General features: G+C 41.9%; 4 protein-coding genes across 7 annotated transcripts; 2 read left to right on the forward strand and 2 right to left on the reverse strand.

The window, feature by feature from the left end:
• Window positions 1-314: 314 nt before the first annotated feature.
• ppp1r3c2a (protein phosphatase 1 regulatory subunit 3C2, duplicate a) lies at window positions 315-2,732 on the forward strand. Of its 2 annotated transcripts, none has more exons than XM_028974009.1 (3): window positions 315-393; window positions 707-776; window positions 1,517-2,732. In XM_028974009.1, exons 2-3 carry the CDS (start codon window positions 763-765, stop codon window positions 2,559-2,561), a joined length of 1,059 nt encoding a protein of 352 aa, XP_028829842.1. In that variant the 5' UTR covers window positions 315-393; window positions 707-762; the 3' UTR covers window positions 2,562-2,732. The 2 variants fall into 2 exon arrangements, with proteins under 2 accessions (XP_028829842.1, XP_028829841.1); XM_028974008.1 differs by having other exon boundaries at window positions 319-397.
• A 4,717-nt stretch (window positions 2,733-7,449) lies between these two features.
• On the reverse strand, window positions 7,450-8,626 carry LOC114786318 (phospholipase A2-like). The gene is made up of 4 exons (XM_028973339.1): window positions 8,263-8,626; window positions 7,917-8,064; window positions 7,699-7,832; window positions 7,450-7,571 (listed from the first exon to the last, which is right to left on the reverse strand). The coding sequence occupies exons 1-4, from the start codon at window positions 8,318-8,320 to the stop codon at window positions 7,450-7,452; spliced, it is 462 nt and encodes a 153-aa protein (XP_028829172.1). The 5' UTR covers window positions 8,321-8,626.
• A 489-nt stretch (window positions 8,627-9,115) lies between these two features.
• Window positions 9,116-14,828, reverse strand: prkab1a (protein kinase, AMP-activated, beta 1 non-catalytic subunit, a). Of its 2 annotated transcripts, none has more exons than XM_028973338.1 (8): window positions 14,681-14,828; window positions 11,458-11,677; window positions 11,203-11,372; window positions 10,767-10,860; window positions 10,571-10,685; window positions 10,288-10,421; window positions 10,062-10,130; window positions 9,116-9,974 (listed from the first exon to the last, which is right to left on the reverse strand). In XM_028973338.1, the coding sequence occupies exons 2-8, from the start codon at window positions 11,605-11,607 to the stop codon at window positions 9,897-9,899; spliced, it is 810 nt and encodes a 269-aa protein (XP_028829171.1). In that variant the 5' UTR covers window positions 11,608-11,677; window positions 14,681-14,828; the 3' UTR covers window positions 9,116-9,896. The 2 variants fall into 2 exon arrangements, with proteins under 2 accessions (XP_028829171.1, XP_028829170.1); XM_028973337.1 differs by lacking the exon at window positions 14,681-14,828 and adding an exon at window positions 13,815-13,946.
• vsig8a (V-set and immunoglobulin domain containing 8a) lies at window positions 14,751-19,460 on the forward strand. 2 transcript variants are annotated; one of them, XM_028973336.1, is made up of 9 exons: window positions 14,751-14,989; window positions 15,121-15,359; window positions 15,857-15,942; window positions 16,024-16,193; window positions 16,653-16,857; window positions 17,011-17,163; window positions 17,272-17,394; window positions 17,516-17,657; window positions 18,487-19,460. In XM_028973336.1, exons 2-9 carry the CDS (start codon window positions 15,253-15,255, stop codon window positions 18,647-18,649), a joined length of 1,149 nt encoding a protein of 382 aa, XP_028829169.1. In that variant the 5' UTR covers window positions 14,751-14,989; window positions 15,121-15,252; the 3' UTR covers window positions 18,650-19,460. The 2 variants fall into 2 exon arrangements, with proteins under 2 accessions (XP_028829169.1, XP_028829168.1); XM_028973335.1 differs by having other exon boundaries at window positions 15,250-15,359.
• The last annotated feature ends 235 nt before the right edge of the window (window positions 19,461-19,695 follow it).

The raw sequence follows: 19,695 nt of genomic DNA on the forward strand, positions 1-19,695 counted from the left end.
GTAAAGTCATCATCAGAGAAAAGATCAAATATGTTTTTCAGGGGTCGGATAAACAGGACAGAAATGAAACGGAAATTTCTGAATTTGGCCATTTGATACAGTAGTTGGATTTCAGAAATGTATGGAAAAAGTCATCAGGTTGGGAACACCATGTGCTGCACAGTGCCAATATAATGGCACACGTGCACCAAGACGCATGTGCACCGTGCCATTTGTAAAAACCAGTTTGGATCTGATTTCTGGTGCAGGGCCAGCCCACGTGCCGAGGAGGAGTGCGTCACGCGTCCGGGGGTGGAGGAGGCGCGAGGGAGTGACGGTGCTTCGCGGGTTTAAAAGCAGATCACTGTGAGTCACTAACATCTAATAGAAAAATGGAGCAGTACTCAGAACACAGTGAGTAAGTTGCTGTTTTATTTTTAATAAATACAAGCTATTTATTTCTTTACATATTTAATATGTCTGTTTGAGCTTAGATTCTTTTATCTTAAACAAAATGTATGTTAATGATATCAAACTATTACTACTACTTGTAGGATATTGGCTGTAGCAGGCAGGATTTGGCAATTGTTTTCATATATTGAAATAAATAATTTTGCATGGTTTTCATGACAAATTTCTTGTAATGTCTTTCAATGTTTAGATCTTTTTTCTCATAGCCTTGTTTTTTCTTGACGCATTTAACAACATTGCACTGATGTCATTGCAGGTTTTTAAGAACGTAGAGAAGGATTCCATTGACATAATCAGTGACGCTGACTGAGAATGAGCTGCACAAAGTAAGATGACATTTTAGACGTGTCAGCTATTCAGATTGTGCATTCGACAGAACTTGCCCATTGTTGTTGGTGAGATGTTTGGCTTCTGGAATTACCTGTCCTCCTCAGTCTGTGTATAGTGTTGCTTTGTGTTGCCTGAGGCCTGGACATTAATACCTCTTAAGCTTTCGAACTTTATTCTACTGCTGGTCCTGACATACCATTGCAGAAAGAGAATGTAAAAATGTTTGTATTGTGTCTGGACGCTTTATGATTTAGTTTCAGTAAATCAGTTGTGACATTTACCTAACGTGTACCCAATAACTATAGTATGAATATATTCTATCAGCTGTCCAATTTACTTAAAAACATCTCTGGAGAATTAGCCATTGGCCCATGTTATAATTATGAGGCTGGTAGTAGCCTGGTGCGTAGCACACTCACATATTTACCAGAGGAATACAAAGTCACGGGTTCAAACCCCACTTATTACCATTGTGTCCCTGAGCAAGTTACTTAACCCTGAGTGTCACCAAAGGGACTGTCCCTGTAACTACTGAATGTAAGTCACTCTGGATAACAACGTCTGAAATATTCAGTAAATGTCTACCCATAAATACTGTATATAACTTATTATTGTTGTTGTTGTTGTTAGTGGTAATAGGATGTATTTTTTGTTGTATTGTTTTTGGTAAAGAATTATAGCTATAAGAGCACATAATAACTGAGATTTGGTTCAAATGTCCCCTGTCTCTGGTCAGGGTGCTCCACGTGTTTGGCGGTCAAGGTGTCCATGAGTCAATGCTCCCTATGAAGCTGGCCACGCATCTGGAGAACGCTGCTCACCATTCCCTCTGGTCCTATTCTGCCTTGAAGCCCCACCATACCCACCACAACCACACTCCACGTCAACCTAATAGGTCTTTCACTCTGCTTCGGGCGCAATCTTCATCCTCCTCAGCCTCTTTCTCCAAGTGCTCCTTCAACTCTTCAGACAGGCAGAGTGGCATGGGTTGCAGCGGCACCACGCACAAGAAGAAGAAAGTTGTGTTTGCCGACTCCAGAGGGTTGTCTCTCACGTCTGTGCATGTCTACTCAGCAGACCTTCCGGATGATGGTCTCACTGACTCTCCGCTTTCTGCCTCGTCCACGGCACAGCTGAAATTTTTGGATCCTGGGAGTCGGTGGAGGCCACAACTGGGCTTCCCTCAGCCATCTGCAGACTACTCCAGCTTCCACGCCCGTCTAGAGGAGAATCTGGTTCAGCTGGAGGACTGTAGTGTGACAGAACGGGTTCTCAGCGGGACGGTGCGTGTCTGCAACGTCAGTCTCGAGAAGAGGGTTTGTGTGCGAGTCACCTTTGACTCATGGCGCAGTCATCACGACATCCCCTGCACCCACCTGTGGCATCTCAATGGAGGCTCCAGCACAGACATTTTTAGTTTCTGCATTCCACTCCCCGCCAACCTGGACACGAGGGAACGTCTGGAGTTCTGCATTTTCTTCTGGCCCGATGGCTGCACACAGCCACTGTGGGACAACAACAGAGGCCAAAACTACAGAATCTTAGTAGAAGCTGTGAATCATGGCTGTTCCCCACCACCACCCACCAGGAAAGGTACACAAATTAGAATCCCTCAAAAGCCAGGAACCTGGCCGAGGACCAAGCTTCCTCACCTAAAGTACCCCACCGGTCCCACCTCCCCCTTCCCCATGAAGATCCTATCGGGAGATAGCCGGTACAGTTTGGAGAACATGTCTTTGGTCAGCTTAAACCCTTACTCTAAAACTCTGGTCACCGCTTAATCTTTGTGGACACATAATGGTTCTCATTGGTCAGTGTTCAGTGTTGGTTAAGCATTTGAGAAAACTGTGATAAAATGAATAGATTGTAAAATAAATGATTCCATGTGAACAATAAGATTTTTTTAAAAAGTTTTTTTTGTTGAAATAAATGTTTGATGAATGTAAAATATTTGTATTGGTGCTCGTGTTTTTATCAGTCCGGAATTTACACATATTGTCACATCCATCTTTGTTTCTGTCCACCATGATGCTGTGACACTTTTATGCAGGTTGTCACGGTTTTGTTAATAAATCAGCATTTATTAGGATTTGTGTCTCATTGCAGCTGTTGACATGGGCATATTATGACTAAACATGAAAACCAGAAATGAGAAGAGAATCAGAAATCATTCATAGCATAGAGTTTCACACTTCCTTTGTGGGCTTGCCCTCTTCCGAAGGAACTCCAATTGGTCTGCAGCTATACGGTCATATAACACATTCATGGTGTACGTTCAGATGCTTTTCTACCATAACATCAATAAACTTCTATATCTACAAAACTGCAGTGGTTCAGCGGTGGTATTGGGCCATATCTGCTATATTCACTCATTAATGAGGCTTAGCTAGCAAATACCACTTCCCCCAGTTCAGTAGGTTCACTGGTTGACACTATAGATTATATATATATTATATACAACAAATAAATTAGCTCTACTGTAGATCAAGATGACTTTCAAATCAGTGAACTACTTTTTAGTGACTGTTTCTAAAAATATTTTCTAGCTGATTTGGAAAAGATCACAGCTGGCATGTTGGAACAGATCTGTGTGGCAATGTTCATGCAATCTCAGTCATTTCAAAACTGGGTGTAAACTTATGAGGGTTCACAATGTACTATTTATGCCATCTCCTATGTTACATACGTTGTAGATCAGCTGAGCACCTAAGAGAACCCTGGGAAAACCTTCACATTTTTCGTTCTGGGTCACGCATTCCGTTCTTGTTCAGTAAGTGGTGTGTGAGTCACTGCTGAGATACTTCACGTCGGGGCCTGCTGAGGCGCTGACAACATGAGTGACAGCTCACCTGAAAGGGTTACCATAGCAGCGGGCCACCATGTTTTGGTAAGTGAGAGTATGTCTGGGAGGGTGAAGGAGGACATTCTTCTTTTCAGCTCTAATTTTCTGCTCCTTTCGCACTCCATCCTTTCCCCAAGGGCTTGAGGGTGAGGCAAGTGAAAAGAATGTTTCTCTAAACATAGCTCAGTTGTTCTCAACTCATCAAAATGTCAAATTTGTAATCATATTAGCAATACAAAATCATATTTATTAGCCCTGGAATTGACTTATGTTTTATATTAAACATTGCAAATAAAGGATTGGAAATAAAATCAAAAATATGAGTATGATGTTCTAAAAAAATCTGTAATGGGCTTACAATGTTAGATGATGGACATAAATTTACTCAAAAATAACACATTTATGTTCTTAGTAGAGCATACACAATATCTAGAAATATAGGTGATTTACAGTATTAAACTTTTAAAACCTATGTTTTATGAAAACATCAACACAGGTCTATAAATGAAATATTGGAAATAACATAGTCTCCAAGTGTCTGTATATACTGCCAGAATCATAATTTCACATTAATAGGTGTAGCAGAATAGAAATCACAGGACCTTTCCTGATGTTGAGGATGAACGTAACACCCCCTGCAGGTGAAGGGGAAAAGTACATTTTACATTCCCCATTGGTGCCACTCATGGGTCACTTTAATTTCCGTAATAGATGCCAGGTCACATTGGGATTTTAATCACCCACCTTAAAATATTTACATACATTTTCTTTAAATTTTTCATTCTTTTTGTTTGATCATTCAGTCACAGCATAATTTTCACAGACTTACCTGCATTTTCTATATCAGGTATTAAATGCTTTGCAATCTGGCCTTCACATAGATTGCCTCATTTGTTATAGTATAGACTACTAAGAATAGGATCAGCAGTGTTAATGTTCAATGAAGTAAAGTGGGAGGGATTTGGCAAGTAAACAGTGAAACTGTGAATAAGTGAAAGTGATCGTTTTTATCATTTTGTGTCTCATTGCAGCTGTTGACACGGGCAATTTACGACTAAACATGAAAACCATAAATGAGAAGAGAATCAGAAATCATTTCTAGCCCAGTTTTACGTTCAGATGCTTTTCTACCATAACATCAATAAACTTCTATATCAACAAAACTATAGAAGTTCAGCGGTGGTATTGGGCCATATCTGCTATATTCACTCATTAATGAGGCTTACCACTTCCCCCAGTTCAGTAGGTTCACTGGTTGACACTAGATTATATACAACAAATTAGCTCTACTGTAGATCAAGATGACTTTCAAATCAGTGAATTACATTTTAGTGACTGTAATAGAATTTTCTAGCTGATTTGGAAATAGCTGGCATGTTGAAACAGATCTTTGTGGCAATGTTCATGCAATCCCAGTAATTTCAAAACTGGGTGTAGACTTATCTGGGTTCAAAATGTACTATTTGTGCCATCTTTTATGAAACACAGCAAGCAAAGCACACCATGCACACAACAAAATTCTCTTATGTATTTAACCCATCACCCTCAGTGAGCAGTGTGTAGCCATGAAAGGAACCCTGGGAGCAGGGACAGATTTTCACATTAGAGAACTTCATGAGGAGAGACCTATCTTTTCCCATGGTAATAACCAGGCTGCTGAATAGAAATGGGATGATTAGCAAAAGTGCTTTGATTTAGAGCATGAATTGTATGACATTCAAATAATGTTTGTCATGGTACGATCTGGTTGTGCTACATTGCTACCTGTCTCTATAATTGAAAGTTAAGTGATTGTCACATGTGATACACAGCAGCACAGCACACGGTGCACACAGTGAAATTTGTCCTCTGCATTTAACCCATCACCCTGAGTGAGCAGTGGGCAGCCATGACAGGCCCCCGGGGAGCAGTGTGTGGGGACGGTGCTTTGCTCAGTGGCACCTCAGTGGTACCTTGGCGGATCGGGATTCGAACCGGCAACCTTCTGATTACAGGGCCGCTTCCTTAACCGCTATTGGTAACCTTACCGAGGTAAAAAGCAGTAAAAGATTTTGTCAACATTGTTCTGCTTTTACAAAACGGTACACCGCACTAGTTTGGACCCATAAGTGGCACGGTGACGTGAACGCGAATGCTCGCGAACGTTTTGCCCAGGGGCCCACATGACCCATAATCCGTCCCTGCCTGGGAGCAGTGTGTGGGGACAGTACCTTGCTCAAGGGGACCTCAGTGGCACCTTGGTGGTTTGAGATTTGAACCTGCAATCCTTTTGCTATGAGTCCTTTTTTTTTACCCACTAAGCCACCACTGCCCCATGAGAACGTGTACACAGGATGTGCAAAAAAATAAAATAAAAATGGGAAATAAACGTATCAGTAAGAGTGCAGAGGCATGAAACTGTCCCGTTGTAGTTACTGTTGACGCTGTCTTGAACCTGAAATGTGTTACATTATCAATTACACTGCAGTTCCAGAAATGTAAATTCAAATAAATAACCTACTGATGTTTATAAGTCTTTACCTGAATGAAGAGGGAACTAAAGACTATTTTATCTGTGCACCAAACATTTCAAAACTTTTGATAGAAAAACTTTTGTTGAACAAAAAGGAAAGACCCAGGTCAACACTACTGCTTATTTTCTGCCATACTCATATGAGCAGGCAATTATTGTCATCATGAGCCTTTATGTCATACTACACTAAGAGCTTTTTATAAATGTATAGAATGAAAAACAAGGTTATAAAATACCACTGTCATATAAACCAAAAATTAACAGATTACTTCATTTAAAATTTTATTTATAAAATCATTTCTTTTCCTTATTGTATTATTTTGACATGTCCCAGTGTGAGCAGATTTGTGACATCCCGGTGCCAGCAGAGGGCGTCATCACACCCGCCTCACCTGTGTGATGTTATCACACCTGCCTGATCTGTGTGATGTACACATTTTTCAGACGCTCTTATCCATACATGTGCCCAGGCGTTATAGGGACAGTCCTACAAAGGCGCCCCTGGGCCATATATCAAGAAATACTTTACATACACATTCACATAGTGTTTTCATGCATATCACACGTTACATTTTTGAAGAGTTTGTTTATGTGCGAGCATTGTATTCAGATGCATTTCTTGATATATGGCCCAGGGGGCGCCTCATACAGTCCCCCTGTAGACACTCAGGGTTAAGTGTCTTTGCTCAGGGACACAACGGTGGCGTTGGAACCTGTGACTTTGTGTTTCCTGGTTCATTGGCGACTGTCTTAGGCTTTAGGCTACTACCAAACACAGCAGCTTTGTGTGTAGAACCTAACAAAGCCTGCGGCATCTCTGTTAATTTGGTCCATGTCCCGTGATAGTTTTGGCTTCTTTACATATAATACAATGAAATACATCAATACAACAGAGCATTTCAAGTATGTCATTTTATAATTTGGCTTTTGAAAAAAAAAAATTGCATAGACTTAAAGTCTCAGATCTGGAGAAATGGTGGCCTAGCGGGTAGGGAAGTGGACTTGTAACCAAATCTCAACATGCCAAGGTGCCACTGAGGTCCCCTTGAGAAAGGTACTGTCCCCACACACTGCTCCCCGGGCTCCCTTGGCTGCCCACTGCTCACCAAGGGTGATGGTTAAATGCAGAGGACACATTTCATTGCTGTGTATCACAATGTTGAAAATAAATTGCTTTCACTTAATCACTTTCACAAAGGTGCTATACCACATAGGTGAGTTTGTAAAGCCTGCAATTAGCAGTATAAGCTTGTTCATGCCTCTCAGTGCACCAGTCATGCACGACAACGCTGCTCTCAGGGGGTTCGATGTCTGTTTATTTACAGTGATCGCTGGGCAAGTGCTCGTGCTCTGGAATGTACTCTGACTCAGCGAAGCAGTGGGCCGCAATCCTGTCACACTCGCAGATGAACTGCTCACACTCATTGTTATCTTCCGCTGTGGTTAGAAATGAGAGATGAGAAGCCATTAGCAGAGAAAAGGTGCACTTCTCCCACGTCTGCAAATTGCAATGCTGCCAGTGAAAGATTCAGGTATTCCTCTGACATGAACAGCAGGCACTCACCTTTGCACGAGACTACCCGGTTTTCCCTGTCGCAGTTGTAGGCGTATATTTCAGTGTAAGGGTTATCCAAGATCGGCCAGCAGGCGTCGTGTTGCATGGCATCACTGTAGCATCTGTCGTGAACCTCACAGCACCTGTTGGAGAACCCGTACAAAGTAGGAATCATGTTCATACAGGTGAGGGCATGGGGGGTGGCTTCAGTTTCAGTTTCCCCTGACCTGTCCAGGTCATCCACAGGGGTTCCAGAGCCTCCCTTTCCACAGTAGCACCCATAGTCAGCAAAATCCAGAGCAGGCCAGCTGTCAGGTATGGTGCAAACAATCATATTCCTGAACTGCCACAGGGCCTTGTAGTTCAGACCCTGAACTAAACGCAAAATCATACACAAACAAAGCGTTTTTACTTTATTCATTTATGTTAAGCTGTTTTTAAATTCAAATCTTACATTCACAATTTGCTAATAACAGTTTAAACTGTCTGTTCTACAATTCCTTAAGACATTGTTCATATAGAAAATAACGTTAAATACACAAAACGAAAAGTGTAAAATTAGGAGAAAGTCACCCAGGAAGAGGCCAAAGCACAGGAGCAGGACTGTGTGGAGAGCATTCATGGTGTCCATACGTTATCTACACCTCCCCAACGCCACATTTATACCACGTGAACAACCTTGAGCAGCAAGGCTATCAATAATGACAATGTCCCCAAACAGGGAAGCAGACATGTGTGAAACTCCCACACTTTCATGTTTACAATCACTTCCAAATCGCAACCTATCCATATTTTACAATTTAATTTATAAAAACACAATATAAGAGTGTATACACACTAAATGTTTTTCATATATTTTATGGTCTTATCATAAGCAGTTTAAAACTTCTGTGGTTCTTGATCATTTAGATCATTGTATTGAATATTAAAAATTAACAATATACTGTTTTTTGCTAACTGTATCTACAAGAGCTTTCATTAGATTAATCTCTGTCTCTTTCACCCCTCCAGTTCTCACATTTGGCATAATAATTCCAGAGATACATAGACGATATGCATGTACTATATGATTCATTTTGAGGGAAAAGGATTGGAAAGCTAAATTCACATGCTGAAAGTCACATGCTGAACAGACATTCAAGGTCACCCCACCCCCCCCCCCCCCCCAAATCTTCCCACAGCCACCCCCTGCTCCACCCCATTTTTACCTGGAGATTAACTGGGAAATGTGCTCACGCAGCTAAAATGCGAATTCCATTTTTAGATTTTTTTTTCTGGCTGTACCTGATCCACTCCCAACTTTTACTTTCCCACTTGGTTCTACTAGTGAAGAGTAAATAAAAATAATAGTAATAAAATTAGTTTGCATGTATATATGTAAATGCAAGTATTGAAATGATGCAAGCCACACAAAGCAACACACCAATTAAATATTAGTCATTTATTAGGGTACAAATCTGGCACTGAGTATAAACAAATGAACAAAATGGTCAATTTTCTTTATCCATCACATTCTTCAGTTCTGTTGGTCCCACTTGTTCGCAATATATTTGGCCACACACTCAAACACCAATAGGTTATGCACAGAAAACTTAAAAATCAAAGTGTGACATTTTAAAATATTGTGTTCTATTGTAATAAAGGGTAATAAACACTAGCTATCTATTTTTAAAGCAAATTTAATTGTTACAACTAATCCTAAACTAGTCAGAACTAGAGTCTCAGCAGTCAGCACACGGTGTCAATTTTCAGTTCAGAGACTTGCAATGCATTTTCACCACTTCCACTCTTCCATTCACAGCTTGCACTTTTCAGGAGACCCAATAAAGTTAAGAGCATTCGCTCAGCAGTTGAATGTATACCAAGATCCAAAACCCAATCTGAACTGTGAATGAAAAGCCTTTACTGCCCGGGAAGCAACAGGTAGTGCTTACAGTAGCATCTGCGGCTGTATAGGAGAAATGACCATTTCACTGCCATCACCACAAGCTCCATCAAACAAGTCCACTTCACACACAGCTTCTTGCCAGTACAGTTCACTTTTTCTGGGCTGCATGAGTTTTTTTTTTATGCCACAAAGGAAATGCAGGCAGGTTGCTCTACTGTGAAAGATAAAGACTTGTGATGTGGAGGAATAGATGGAGGAGGAAGATGATGCCGGAAAGCAGGATGGGTTCCAGCTGCTGTGCATCTGGAAACAGCTGTGCTCAAATGGGCTTGTACAGCAGGGTCGTGACGTATTTTTTCTTGTAGCGGTGCGTGGCACTCAGCACCATCACACCATCCTGAAGACAAGAAGAAGACCATTAGGAAACTTTTCATCAGTGTAAAGAACTGTTTTTTGATAAGTCTAGTAGGAGTAAATAGCTTACCTTGATTGAGAGTGCATAGAGATGATTAAGCATCACATGATTGGGCTCAGGAAGCAATGCAGGGTCGCACTGTTATACGAAAAAACAAAAGAATTCACACTGATCATAATTCACTAGCATCAATGTAATGTAAGTCCACCTAGTAACATCATTAAATAAATCAATAAAATAAACAAATACTATTTATATAATTTATATATAGAGAGAGAGAGAGATCGGCACTCACCGAAATTCCAGTGTCCTTGTTGAGAATGACCTGCAGCAGGTGAGGAGGAAGAATGGGTGGAGATTTGTACTTCTCCTCCTGTTTGGGAGCATAGGCGTCCTGATGGTATGGACCAGGAGGCGAGCTGGACAGGTCTGATATGGTAAAATATTAGAGATTTAATGCACATCTATTAAATTACAGCACCTGGGAAATTCGAAATAAATAAAAAGTACAGAATTAATAGATTAGTTTTGACTTTATATCATTAAGAATAATAAATTATTAATTATTAACCTCGCACCTGACATGTCAGAGCATTTCTGTGAGTCGACCATTAGCGCATCAAACACCTCGAAGTCTGTCTTTCGGACCTGGATGATGTTGTTGACTGTGCCCATCTGGTTGGTCACCACAGGCTGGGGACAGATTAGAAGTTTCTAGATGGCAATATCTGGGTTCAACATTAGCAGAGTTCTCATTCACAACACATCTCTCACCTCGGTTGGGTCATGAGTCCACTGACCATCCACAAAGAATTTGTACTGGTGCTCTCCTTCGGGCAAATCCACGATTGCCACAAAGTTATTCTGGCTGTTGAGGAAAGGCACAAAGACAACCAATCCACAGAAGATCAAACACATATCTCCAACAAAACTGCAACAAATATAAATTTAAAAAGGAATAAAATGCTCTTGTGACATTTATATCCAAATTAATGTATTTGTGTGATCAATTATTTTTTTAGAAGTAATTAAAAATCAATTTGTTGAATACCTACATATATTTAATACAATTGTCTAATCAAACCATCCTCAAAATTCTGATACTTTGTGTAATACTGTAAATAAATATAAACAGACACTTGCTCACTACTGCCTCCTAGTGACAAGCTGTGCCATGTCAACCAAAAAAAAAAAGAACAGGCTCTCTCACCTTCTGGTTAAGGGGATCTTGTTCGTCCAGTTGTTGAAGGAGCCTGACAGAAAAACTTCCTTTCCTGCCCCTGTCCAGCGGAACACTGTAGGTCTATCCAGGGCGGAACCCTTTTCATTGGCCTCCAAATCTTGTTGCCATGCGAGATATTCGTCTTTCTCCAGTGGGACCTTGCGGAAGTAGAGAAATAAAGGATAATTTTTTTTTTTTGGTAAAGCTTCAGTGTGGTCACTACAATTTCCAGAAGTTACTTGCCTTCATGTCTTCACCGTGAAAAATATCTGCATCTTCAGGACTGTCCATCAGGATCTTTGGCCGGTCACCTTCTTTGGCTCCACGGCTATCACGCCTGTGGGCCTTTTCGCCTTGGGCCATGCCAGCCCTCTCGCTGCTTGTGTTTCCCATGGTGCCCTCTGCGGCAAAGCACCAAGGTCACGGTGGGCAGGCACCAGCAAACTGGTGCCAGATCAGTCCACTGTGAAGGCAGTTTAAAATAAAGAAACTCAAAATATGAGAACAAACCATTGTGGACTCAACCCTGTGTCATACTGGGGAAAAAGGTTTTAAAAAATAAATAAATTCACCCCCTCCCTCGCTGCCCCTCCCTTCATGTTGGCTTTGGCACAGAACAGTTTCAGCTATAAGCACGGGTAAATGTTGACTCAAGTTGTCTTATTCTCAGGTTTCTCCGTGTATTGAATTGTAAGATACTGTGCAGCTGCTTGTTTTTCCATCTTTAACTGTTCTTTGTAATCAGTTAAAATATGCAATTTAAGTCCATCAGGGTCAAATACCGATACTAGGGGTGTTAGAAAATATCAATACAGCAACATATCACAATATTTTACATGTGGTGATAATGTATCGATAGAGGGACATCAATTATTGATATTTTTCTATGCAAATTTAATAACATTTACACAAGATATATTTCTTATATATCCTGTAATCACATACAGTATGTCTCAATGAACTGGGTGGTGCGGTGAAGAGTTTTCTTTAGTGAGGTCAGCAGAGATGAGAATCAGCGTGCGACTACAACCGCCACTCCTGTAGATGGCGCTGTACAGCTGAGTACTCTGAATTAGTGCTCGACATTTCAGGCAGCGTGAAGTCACAAAACATGATAGACCTGTCACAGCATCTTGTGTTTCAGCTCTGTTTTTCCATGTAGAATATAATCGTACTGTGACCCGTGTATCGTGATACGTATCGTGAGAACCCTCTAACTGTTACTGTCCTGTAACGCTGCAGAATCCTGAAACAAGCAGTGACTTGGCAGAGAAGCACGTGACCTACGTCTTCCAGGATTGGGCTCAGATGCGCTACAAGAGATGTTTAGCAAGACCACCATGTGCACACTATATGCATAGGCTGGTATTTCAACATAATATGAAATAATCAAAATTAAAATGTATAAAATGGCTTCTTGTATGCTCTCAAGTGTTTTACATCTTTGTACTAACACACTCCGTGAGTTGGCTGAGGTTGTACATTTTATTTTATTTTTTTCCCCAAAGCAAATAACATCATTACCTTTTATGGGTGGTAGTAGCCTAGTGGGTAACTATGAACCAGAAGACCCAAGTTCAAATCCTGCCTTCTACCATTGGGTCCCTGAGCAAGACACTTAAACCTGAGTGTCTCCAGGGGGACTGTCCCTGAAACTACTGATTGTAAGTCGCTCTGGACAAGGGCGTCTGCTAAATGCTGTAAATGTAAATCCATTTAACACCTCCTTTCGTGTTTATGTTATACATTTCCCCTCCTACACTCACATTTTTGTGTGCCTGGTGGAGTCCTCAGCTGCACACTCTGTGTGTGTGTGTGTGTGTGTGTGTGTGTGTGTATTATATATATATATATATAATTTATTTATTTATTTTTGAAAAATGTATTTTCCCAACGTAATTGGAGACCAAACTTTAAAATGTGGACTTTTAATCAGTCACGCTGAAACGGTACTGTAGTTGAAGCAGAATGTCTTTCTGTGTGCAGCAGCTTTACTTTTTGATTTGTCCTTGGATTTACAGCTGCTAGCTTCTACTCTAATTCACTGTTACTGCGCTGTTTTTATGACCATGTTCACTATTCACGGCGCTGAAGCGGATGAGGAAATGAAAACTCCCCAGAAATGAGTATTTAATCAGACTCCCAAGTGCCCCGTCGGCAGCGGCTTCTCTGCACGGCTGCATCTTTGCTGCCTTTAAAAAGCAGGCCTGGTGTCCTGGTGCAGTTTTACTGGCAGAATGCGCTGGTAATCACGCAGGCTTATTATTATTAATAAAAAAAAAGGCAGCAGCCCCTTTTGGAAGCCACCCGTGGCCATTGCACGCTGCCCAGCTAGCTTGTCGGCTAGGCTAGCAGGCGCTGAAAGTAAACAGTGCCCGCTGGAAATGCGATTAAAACCAACCATCGTGTTTAAAAGCAGTAACAGTGTGTCCATGTTAATATGAACGAGCTAGTATGGCGGGGAGTCGCAGAAACAAGTGGCATGCGTGTCCTTTTCAGCTTATTTCGTGCTCCTAACATAACCAGTTCGGCCAACTCGGCTACTGGGGCGCGGACGGACGGAGCGTGTTCGGTGGCCGATCGCTTTGAAACGCGCTTACCTGGCGTACGGAACCTGGCGCGGCTTCTGTTTACTCTCTGCCCGGCCGCTTTATCTGTCATCAGTCAGCGTCCCCTGTCCGCGGCGTCGCGGGGGGCGTGGCGTAACGTGACGTGACGTCACCTGCCCCGCCCACCCCGCCGCCGCCGCCAGCGCGAAATTACAGCGGACGATGTGGCCGCAGTGACAGGGCAACATCAGCATGGGGGGGGTTCAGTTTTTTATTTTTTAACCAGAGATCTTTGCCTTTAATTTGGCTTTAGGAAAAAGAAGTGTATAATCATGCAGGAGATAATATTACCCAGATTTTAAACTATTGTTTCGTGTCAATGGATGAAATAATAATGACAATAATAAAATCTGTATTAACATTTGTTACATACGTTTTTAGGTTTGGTATTTTTGGTAATCATGTAAGCAGAGACTGGAGGAACGTGTGGAGGAATGAGTGTCTTCCAGTGGGGGAGAAAAAAACGAAATTGCTTAAATTGTAATAAATCATGTTTGTTCGAACAGCTCTAATTTAATGTAAGAACAAAAAATAAATGTATTATTGTGTGCTTTGTGAATGTAACTGGTGTAAGCAGGTAAAATACATAACCAAATGTCATTACCACCAAAGACATTGCCACCACAATGTTAACACAAAATTAACAATGTCAAATAAATATATTTAAAAATATAGAATGCCTTTCAGACAAAATGCAGAAATAAACAATTAAAAGTTCCCAAACCAAAATGGTCCACAGTTCACGCCCCCTTTAAAAGCTGCAATTTGTCCTGCTTTAAAAGGCCACACCGCACATATTCATTATTTATCAATGCATAACAATACATGTTTAGTTAGCAAGTGAAATATTTACTTACCTTCTGGCAAAGCCTACTAGAGGCGGGTATGAAGAATGTCATACCCAGATAAGCATTTGGTTGTTTATTTCTCATCGCATCGTAGGCGAGTTGTTACTCACACTAATACTTAATGGCGCTGAAAAAGCGACGTTTTGACTTTGCCCGGAGTTTGCGTTAAAAGGCGTTACTATAATATGCACTTCTGCATGCACGCCTGTGGTAGAACCTGTTCCTGGTTATCTGTGATCTGTGGCTGTGTCAGGTGCCATGGGAACCTCCTCTGAGAATTTGTATCAGTCCAGGTCCTCCTTTCCTCTGGAGAACAAGGTAACGCTTGTTTTCTTTTTTTTTTATTTCATTCGATGCTTTAATACATTTACAGTATTTACTGTGAAACGTTCCTGTCGCTGTTGCTGCTGGGCGGGTGGAGTTGGCTTTTTTTTTGTGTCTGTTGAAAGAAAGCTTTCGAGTCGGCCATTGTGGAAACACCTGTCACCTGAAGAGCAGAGCAGCAAGAGCGCTGTAACCCGAGGACCGGAGTGTAAGAGTAGGAGAGTGACGCCGGCGATGTGATCTTTTGTTGGCAGCGTATGAAAACGAGGAGGAAGAGCGACATCCCATCGCATGTAGTCTTTTTTTTTTTTTTTAAACCATCGACTGACATGGCCTCAGGTCTGAATCGGCAGCTCACAAGCAGGTACTCTTCTTCTTTTTTTTATTATGACTATTGATTTCTTGCCCTCAGTGTCCTTGCCTGCTTGACAGGGTGCTTCGGGTTGTGAAGGATCGAGGTGTTTTTTGTACATGAACATACCTTTCAAACCAGTTCTTCCCAGCTTTGACCGGTGTCCCTCCTGTGTGTTTGTGGCTAAGCAGAGTGAAAGGTTTTGTAAAAGGGGAGTCATTTTGACTGAATGTTGCGTGATAGATGTGTGGTTTTGCAGGGCTTACTCTCGAAAGGCTCCGTTTGATTCTTTTGCGCGACGAATGAACGTGCCCGGCTATTAACTGCCGTCTGAGTTTGCACTGGATGGTGTAAATATTTAACAGAATTTTTAGGATTCCTTCCCATGTCGAACTGTGTTGATGGCGCACTTCCTTGAAAATGCACATCCTGGTAGAATTGCCACCGTCCATTTTGTCAAGGCGACAAGCACCACAAGCGGCAGATCTTTTTCGATTTTGTTTTAATAGACCCTACAGATGGGCTGATATGGGACAGTCTGGTGCCGCTGCCATGATTGGACTGGTGTTTGGACTGGCGCTGATGCTCAGTGAAGGTGACCTAGCGGAGAAAGTCACAAACCCAAAAACATACCCGTATCGCCATTGCTGAACGTTTCGTGCGTGTTCCTGTCTAGATGTTGCCAGCGCCATGCAGATTACGTCCACGGGTCCCCCAACTGTGCAGAAAGCCTTGGGGGAGTCAGTGACACTGGCCTGCACGTATACGCCGGGCCCGTTGGATACTGGAGAGCTGGACATCGAGTGGTCGGTGATCAACCCTGACACCACCCAGAGGGACCAGATGGTGAGTGTAGGAGGGGACGGATGGTTCTCTCCCTTGAGGTGCAAACCTGCAAATCATTTTTTTAGGGCCGTATTCTGTATTGAATCATGAATTGCATGACATTTCGTTTTCGTGACATGCGGAACAGGGCTTAGCGGCATGTGTGCGTGTTTGCCCTATTCAGGAAAACCAGTTTCTTTGAATTGCAAATTCTAAGAACTCACCACCCCCTGCTCCCAATAAACAAGCCCAATAACATTATCCAAGAGCCAACATTATTAGAGACATTTTTTTTTTCCAATCACAAATTGTATTTGATTGGGTGTGAAATTAAAAATTTTCATTTAGCATGGGCGAGGAACATTATGGTGCACACACAGATTTAAAATGGCTACCACAGATGAAATGAGATTGGGGTGGAATTCTGAATTTGAGGACAACATCATGACCTGTGTTAAGGGTGTCATCTCTGTGTGTTAGTTAATTTCCTACTCCGGTGGACGCAAACATGTCCTTGGGAGCCACGAGCTGGTGGAAGGGCTGGATTTTGCAGCGACAGACCCGTCCAACGGCGATGCCTCCATTTCCATCAGCTCTCTGACCCCCGCTCACACTGGTGTCTACCTATGCAAGGTGAAAAAAATGCCAGGATTTGATTCGCGCAAGATCTCCCTTTCAGTGCTGGGTAAGACCTTTATTCGTGGCGACGCCGGTTTAATTCTGCTCTTTGGAGTAAGCGGCTCTGATCCAGTATAGTGGTTTTGGTTCATTTTTTATTTTTTTTTCAAGAGATATGCATTCCATATCCCTGTTTAACCACAGCTTTTCCGTCTGACAGAGCCTCCTTCAAAGCTCAAATGCTGGGTGGAGGGTGATGAAGGGGTGGGAGAGAGCGTGTCCCTGCACTGCAAAGCTTCTCAGGGTTTAGCTCCTCTGCAGTACGAGTGGAACAGGGAGTTCGGAGGCTCTATCCCGTCCTCTGCCATACAGCGTCAGTGCAATCGCTGTTCATCACTGCATATTCTCATGCACTAGTGCAGTACTCTGAAACATTGCTCATCCAATGACAACCCCTGTGTCTCTTTTTGGGGCTGCACAGACCCCCAGACCGGGAAACTGGTGATCAGTAATCATTCAGCAGCCTTTGCGGGAGTTTACAGATGTGATGCGAGCAACGCCGTGGGTAAAGATAAATGCAAACTCAACCTGAGAGCTGTCAAACGTAAGTACACACTGTCACAACAACCGATCCATATTCGAGTTATTAGCACGGCCCCTGGGACACACTGACACACTCGTATGGTTGCTGTGCAAGATGTGGAATGATGGAAGCTCTCCTTCAGCCCCCAGCAGAGCCGGAGTGATTGCAGGCATTGTGGTTGGCTGTCTGCTCCTCATCATCGTCCTCATCATACTCATCTGGCTCTTTATCTACAAATATGAGCGGCACCCTCGCTTTGAAAAAGAGATGTCCAACGAAATCAGGTTTGAAAATCTATTTTATCCTGAGTGATTTATAATCGGTAGTTAGAGGGACAGTCCCCCCTGGAGACACGCAGGGTTAAATGTCTTGCTCAGGAACACAATGGTAGTAAGTGGGGTTTGAACCTGGGACTTTGTGGTCTTCTGGTTCACCCACTAGGCTACTACCACCCCGGTACACACTGACATTTTTATTATTTTAGCACCTTTCGAATCATATAGTACCAAACCAGCATGCAAACTTCACTGCTAACATAAATGTTTCAGCTTTCAGTATCTTTTTTTTATGTGAAAGACACAGTAGTCACAAATACAGTGCATACAAAACAGCCGCCCACCGAACTGGCTTAATTTTTAATATTTAAATTCATGGGTCTGGTCTGCTGAAATAAAAGACCACCTGCTGGTCTTTGTACAAATGACTTTCTATTAGGCAGTAGCTTTAGAAATGTGGCCTAATGAGAATGTTTCCCCTTTAAACCGAAGCCGTACCAAAGTCTGTGTTTTTTCTAACCAGACCTGTGAACGAAGAGAAATTATTCCCCAAAGAAACTGCACAATTAACACAAAAACAGGGTTTTATTATTTCCATATTTGGCTACACTGCACATTTTCTTAATGAATAAAGGATCTTTAACGCGGAGCCACATATTTTATCTGGATTGATCTGGATATATTTTACACTTATTACGGCTGATAACACACTTTAGACCGGATAAATGATGAGAGACCATTTTCATGTATGTAAAAACTAAAAGAAAATGCTCAGTGTCCTGGTTTAAATAAGCACACTGAATAAGAGACATCTCTTCATGTGCTGTTCCCTTTTCAGGGAGGATGTCCCTGCCCCAGAGAGCCGCCCATCTAGCCGTGTGTCCAGAACCCGATCTGGACTGGCGTACAGCCAGGTTGGAGAAAATGTCAAACACCCATCCTCTACCAGCACAGGCTATTCTGCAGCTAATGGTGGCAACAGATATGGTTATGTAGTCTGAAACTGAGGCACTTTGATTCATTTCTCTCATAATTAATATTCCCCGCTGGACAGCATTACCGAGATGATGAACAAAAACTTTTCGTCACAAATGAAAGTAGGTTTTGTGTTTTTGTGCTATTACTGCCTCTATACTGCACCATGTGTATGTTATTTATTTGACATTTCTGTTTGTAAAATTCTGTGGGTTTTCTCTACTATTTCTAGTAAATATAATATGGCAGCGGTTTTGTAAAACCTATGCGAGTGAATTCATGGGTGTGCACCTGTTATATTAAGATGCAACCACGAGACACTGGGAAATAAATCTGACACACAAAGAACAGAAACCATTAAGGTGTCATTTCTGTTTTTGTATAGTTTTATAATTACATTTTTAGCGATGGGTTAACATGATGACCTTGAAACTGTAGGCGCGGTCATAGAAACTGCAGTAATTTTCTGAGAGGTTACAATGCAGGGAGGCCTCAGAAGGGTTGCTTTGTCTTCCATGTTTATTGTAAATTATTTGAACCGGTTCCTGTTTGAACTGCCTTTTCTAGCTTCGATGTTCAGAAGAGGAGACATGCATTTCTTGAGTCAGCCACTAGGTGTCTGTAGGCTCCAGTTCACTACTGCTTCACAATGGCTGAACATAGATACGTGTTTTTGTGCTTTTATTGTCCTATCTACCCCCTGTCTAAATAATGTAGTCTGTGTAACTGAAAATGAATATGCTGTAATTTCAATCAATTTTATATGGCACTTTTAAAAACATGAAAGATTTTGAATTAAATTACTGAACTATGATTTAATAAAATCCTTTTTCCATGGCTATGAGCACTGTACTGTATTAATATCAGATGTATATCAGATGCTTAATTAGACCAGACATTTATGTTGAAGGCAAGTTTAACAGTCATCATCTACCATTCGGGAGGTCTCTCGGTTCCTCTTGGCACAATGGTAATTAGTGGCAGCTACTCTGCACCGTTTGCATGAGCTACAATGGACGCCTTTCAACAGCCTCTGAAGGCTTCAGCCTTAATGTGGTCGTAACACCCTGGC

Source organism: Denticeps clupeoides, chromosome 3, assembly GCF_900700375.1.
Source record: "Denticeps clupeoides chromosome 3, fDenClu1.1, whole genome shotgun sequence".
NCBI classification, from domain to species: domain Eukaryota; kingdom Metazoa; phylum Chordata; class Actinopteri; order Clupeiformes; family Denticipitidae; genus Denticeps; species Denticeps clupeoides.

Coding starts and splice junctions, on each gene's coding strand:
- LOC114786318 (XM_028973339.1), bottom strand. CDS start 8,320: ATGGACACCATGAATGCTCTCCACACAGTCCTGCTCCTGTGCTTTGGC. Junction 7,833..7,916: donor CCTGTGGATGACCTGGACAG/GTCAGGGGAAAC, acceptor GTTCTCCAACAG/GTGCTGTGAGGTTCACGACA. Junction 7,572..7,698: donor CCGGGTAGTCTCGTGCAAAG/GTGAGTGCCTGC, acceptor TTCTAACCACAG/CGGAAGATAACAATGAGTGT.
- prkab1a (XM_028973338.1), bottom strand. CDS start 11,607: ATGGGAAACACAAGCAGCGAGAGGGCTGGCATGGCCCAAGGCGAAAAG. Junction 10,861..11,202: donor AAGATCCCCTTAACCAGAAG/GTGAGAGAGCCT, acceptor TTTCCTCAACAG/CCAGAATAACTTTGTGGCAA. Junction 10,131..10,287: donor ACAAGGACACTGGAATTTCG/GTGAGTGCCGAT, acceptor TTCGTATAACAG/TGCGACCCTGCATTGCTTCC.
- vsig8a (XM_028973335.1), top strand. CDS start 14,930: ATGGGAACCTCCTCTGAGAATTTGTATCAGTCCAGGTCCTCCTTTCCT. Junction 16,858..17,010: donor GATCTCCCTTTCAGTGCTGG/GTAAGACCTTTA, acceptor TCCGTCTGACAG/AGCCTCCTTCAAAGCTCAAA. Junction 17,164..17,271: donor CCCGTCCTCTGCCATACAGC/GTCAGTGCAATC, acceptor GGGGCTGCACAG/ACCCCCAGACCGGGAAACTG.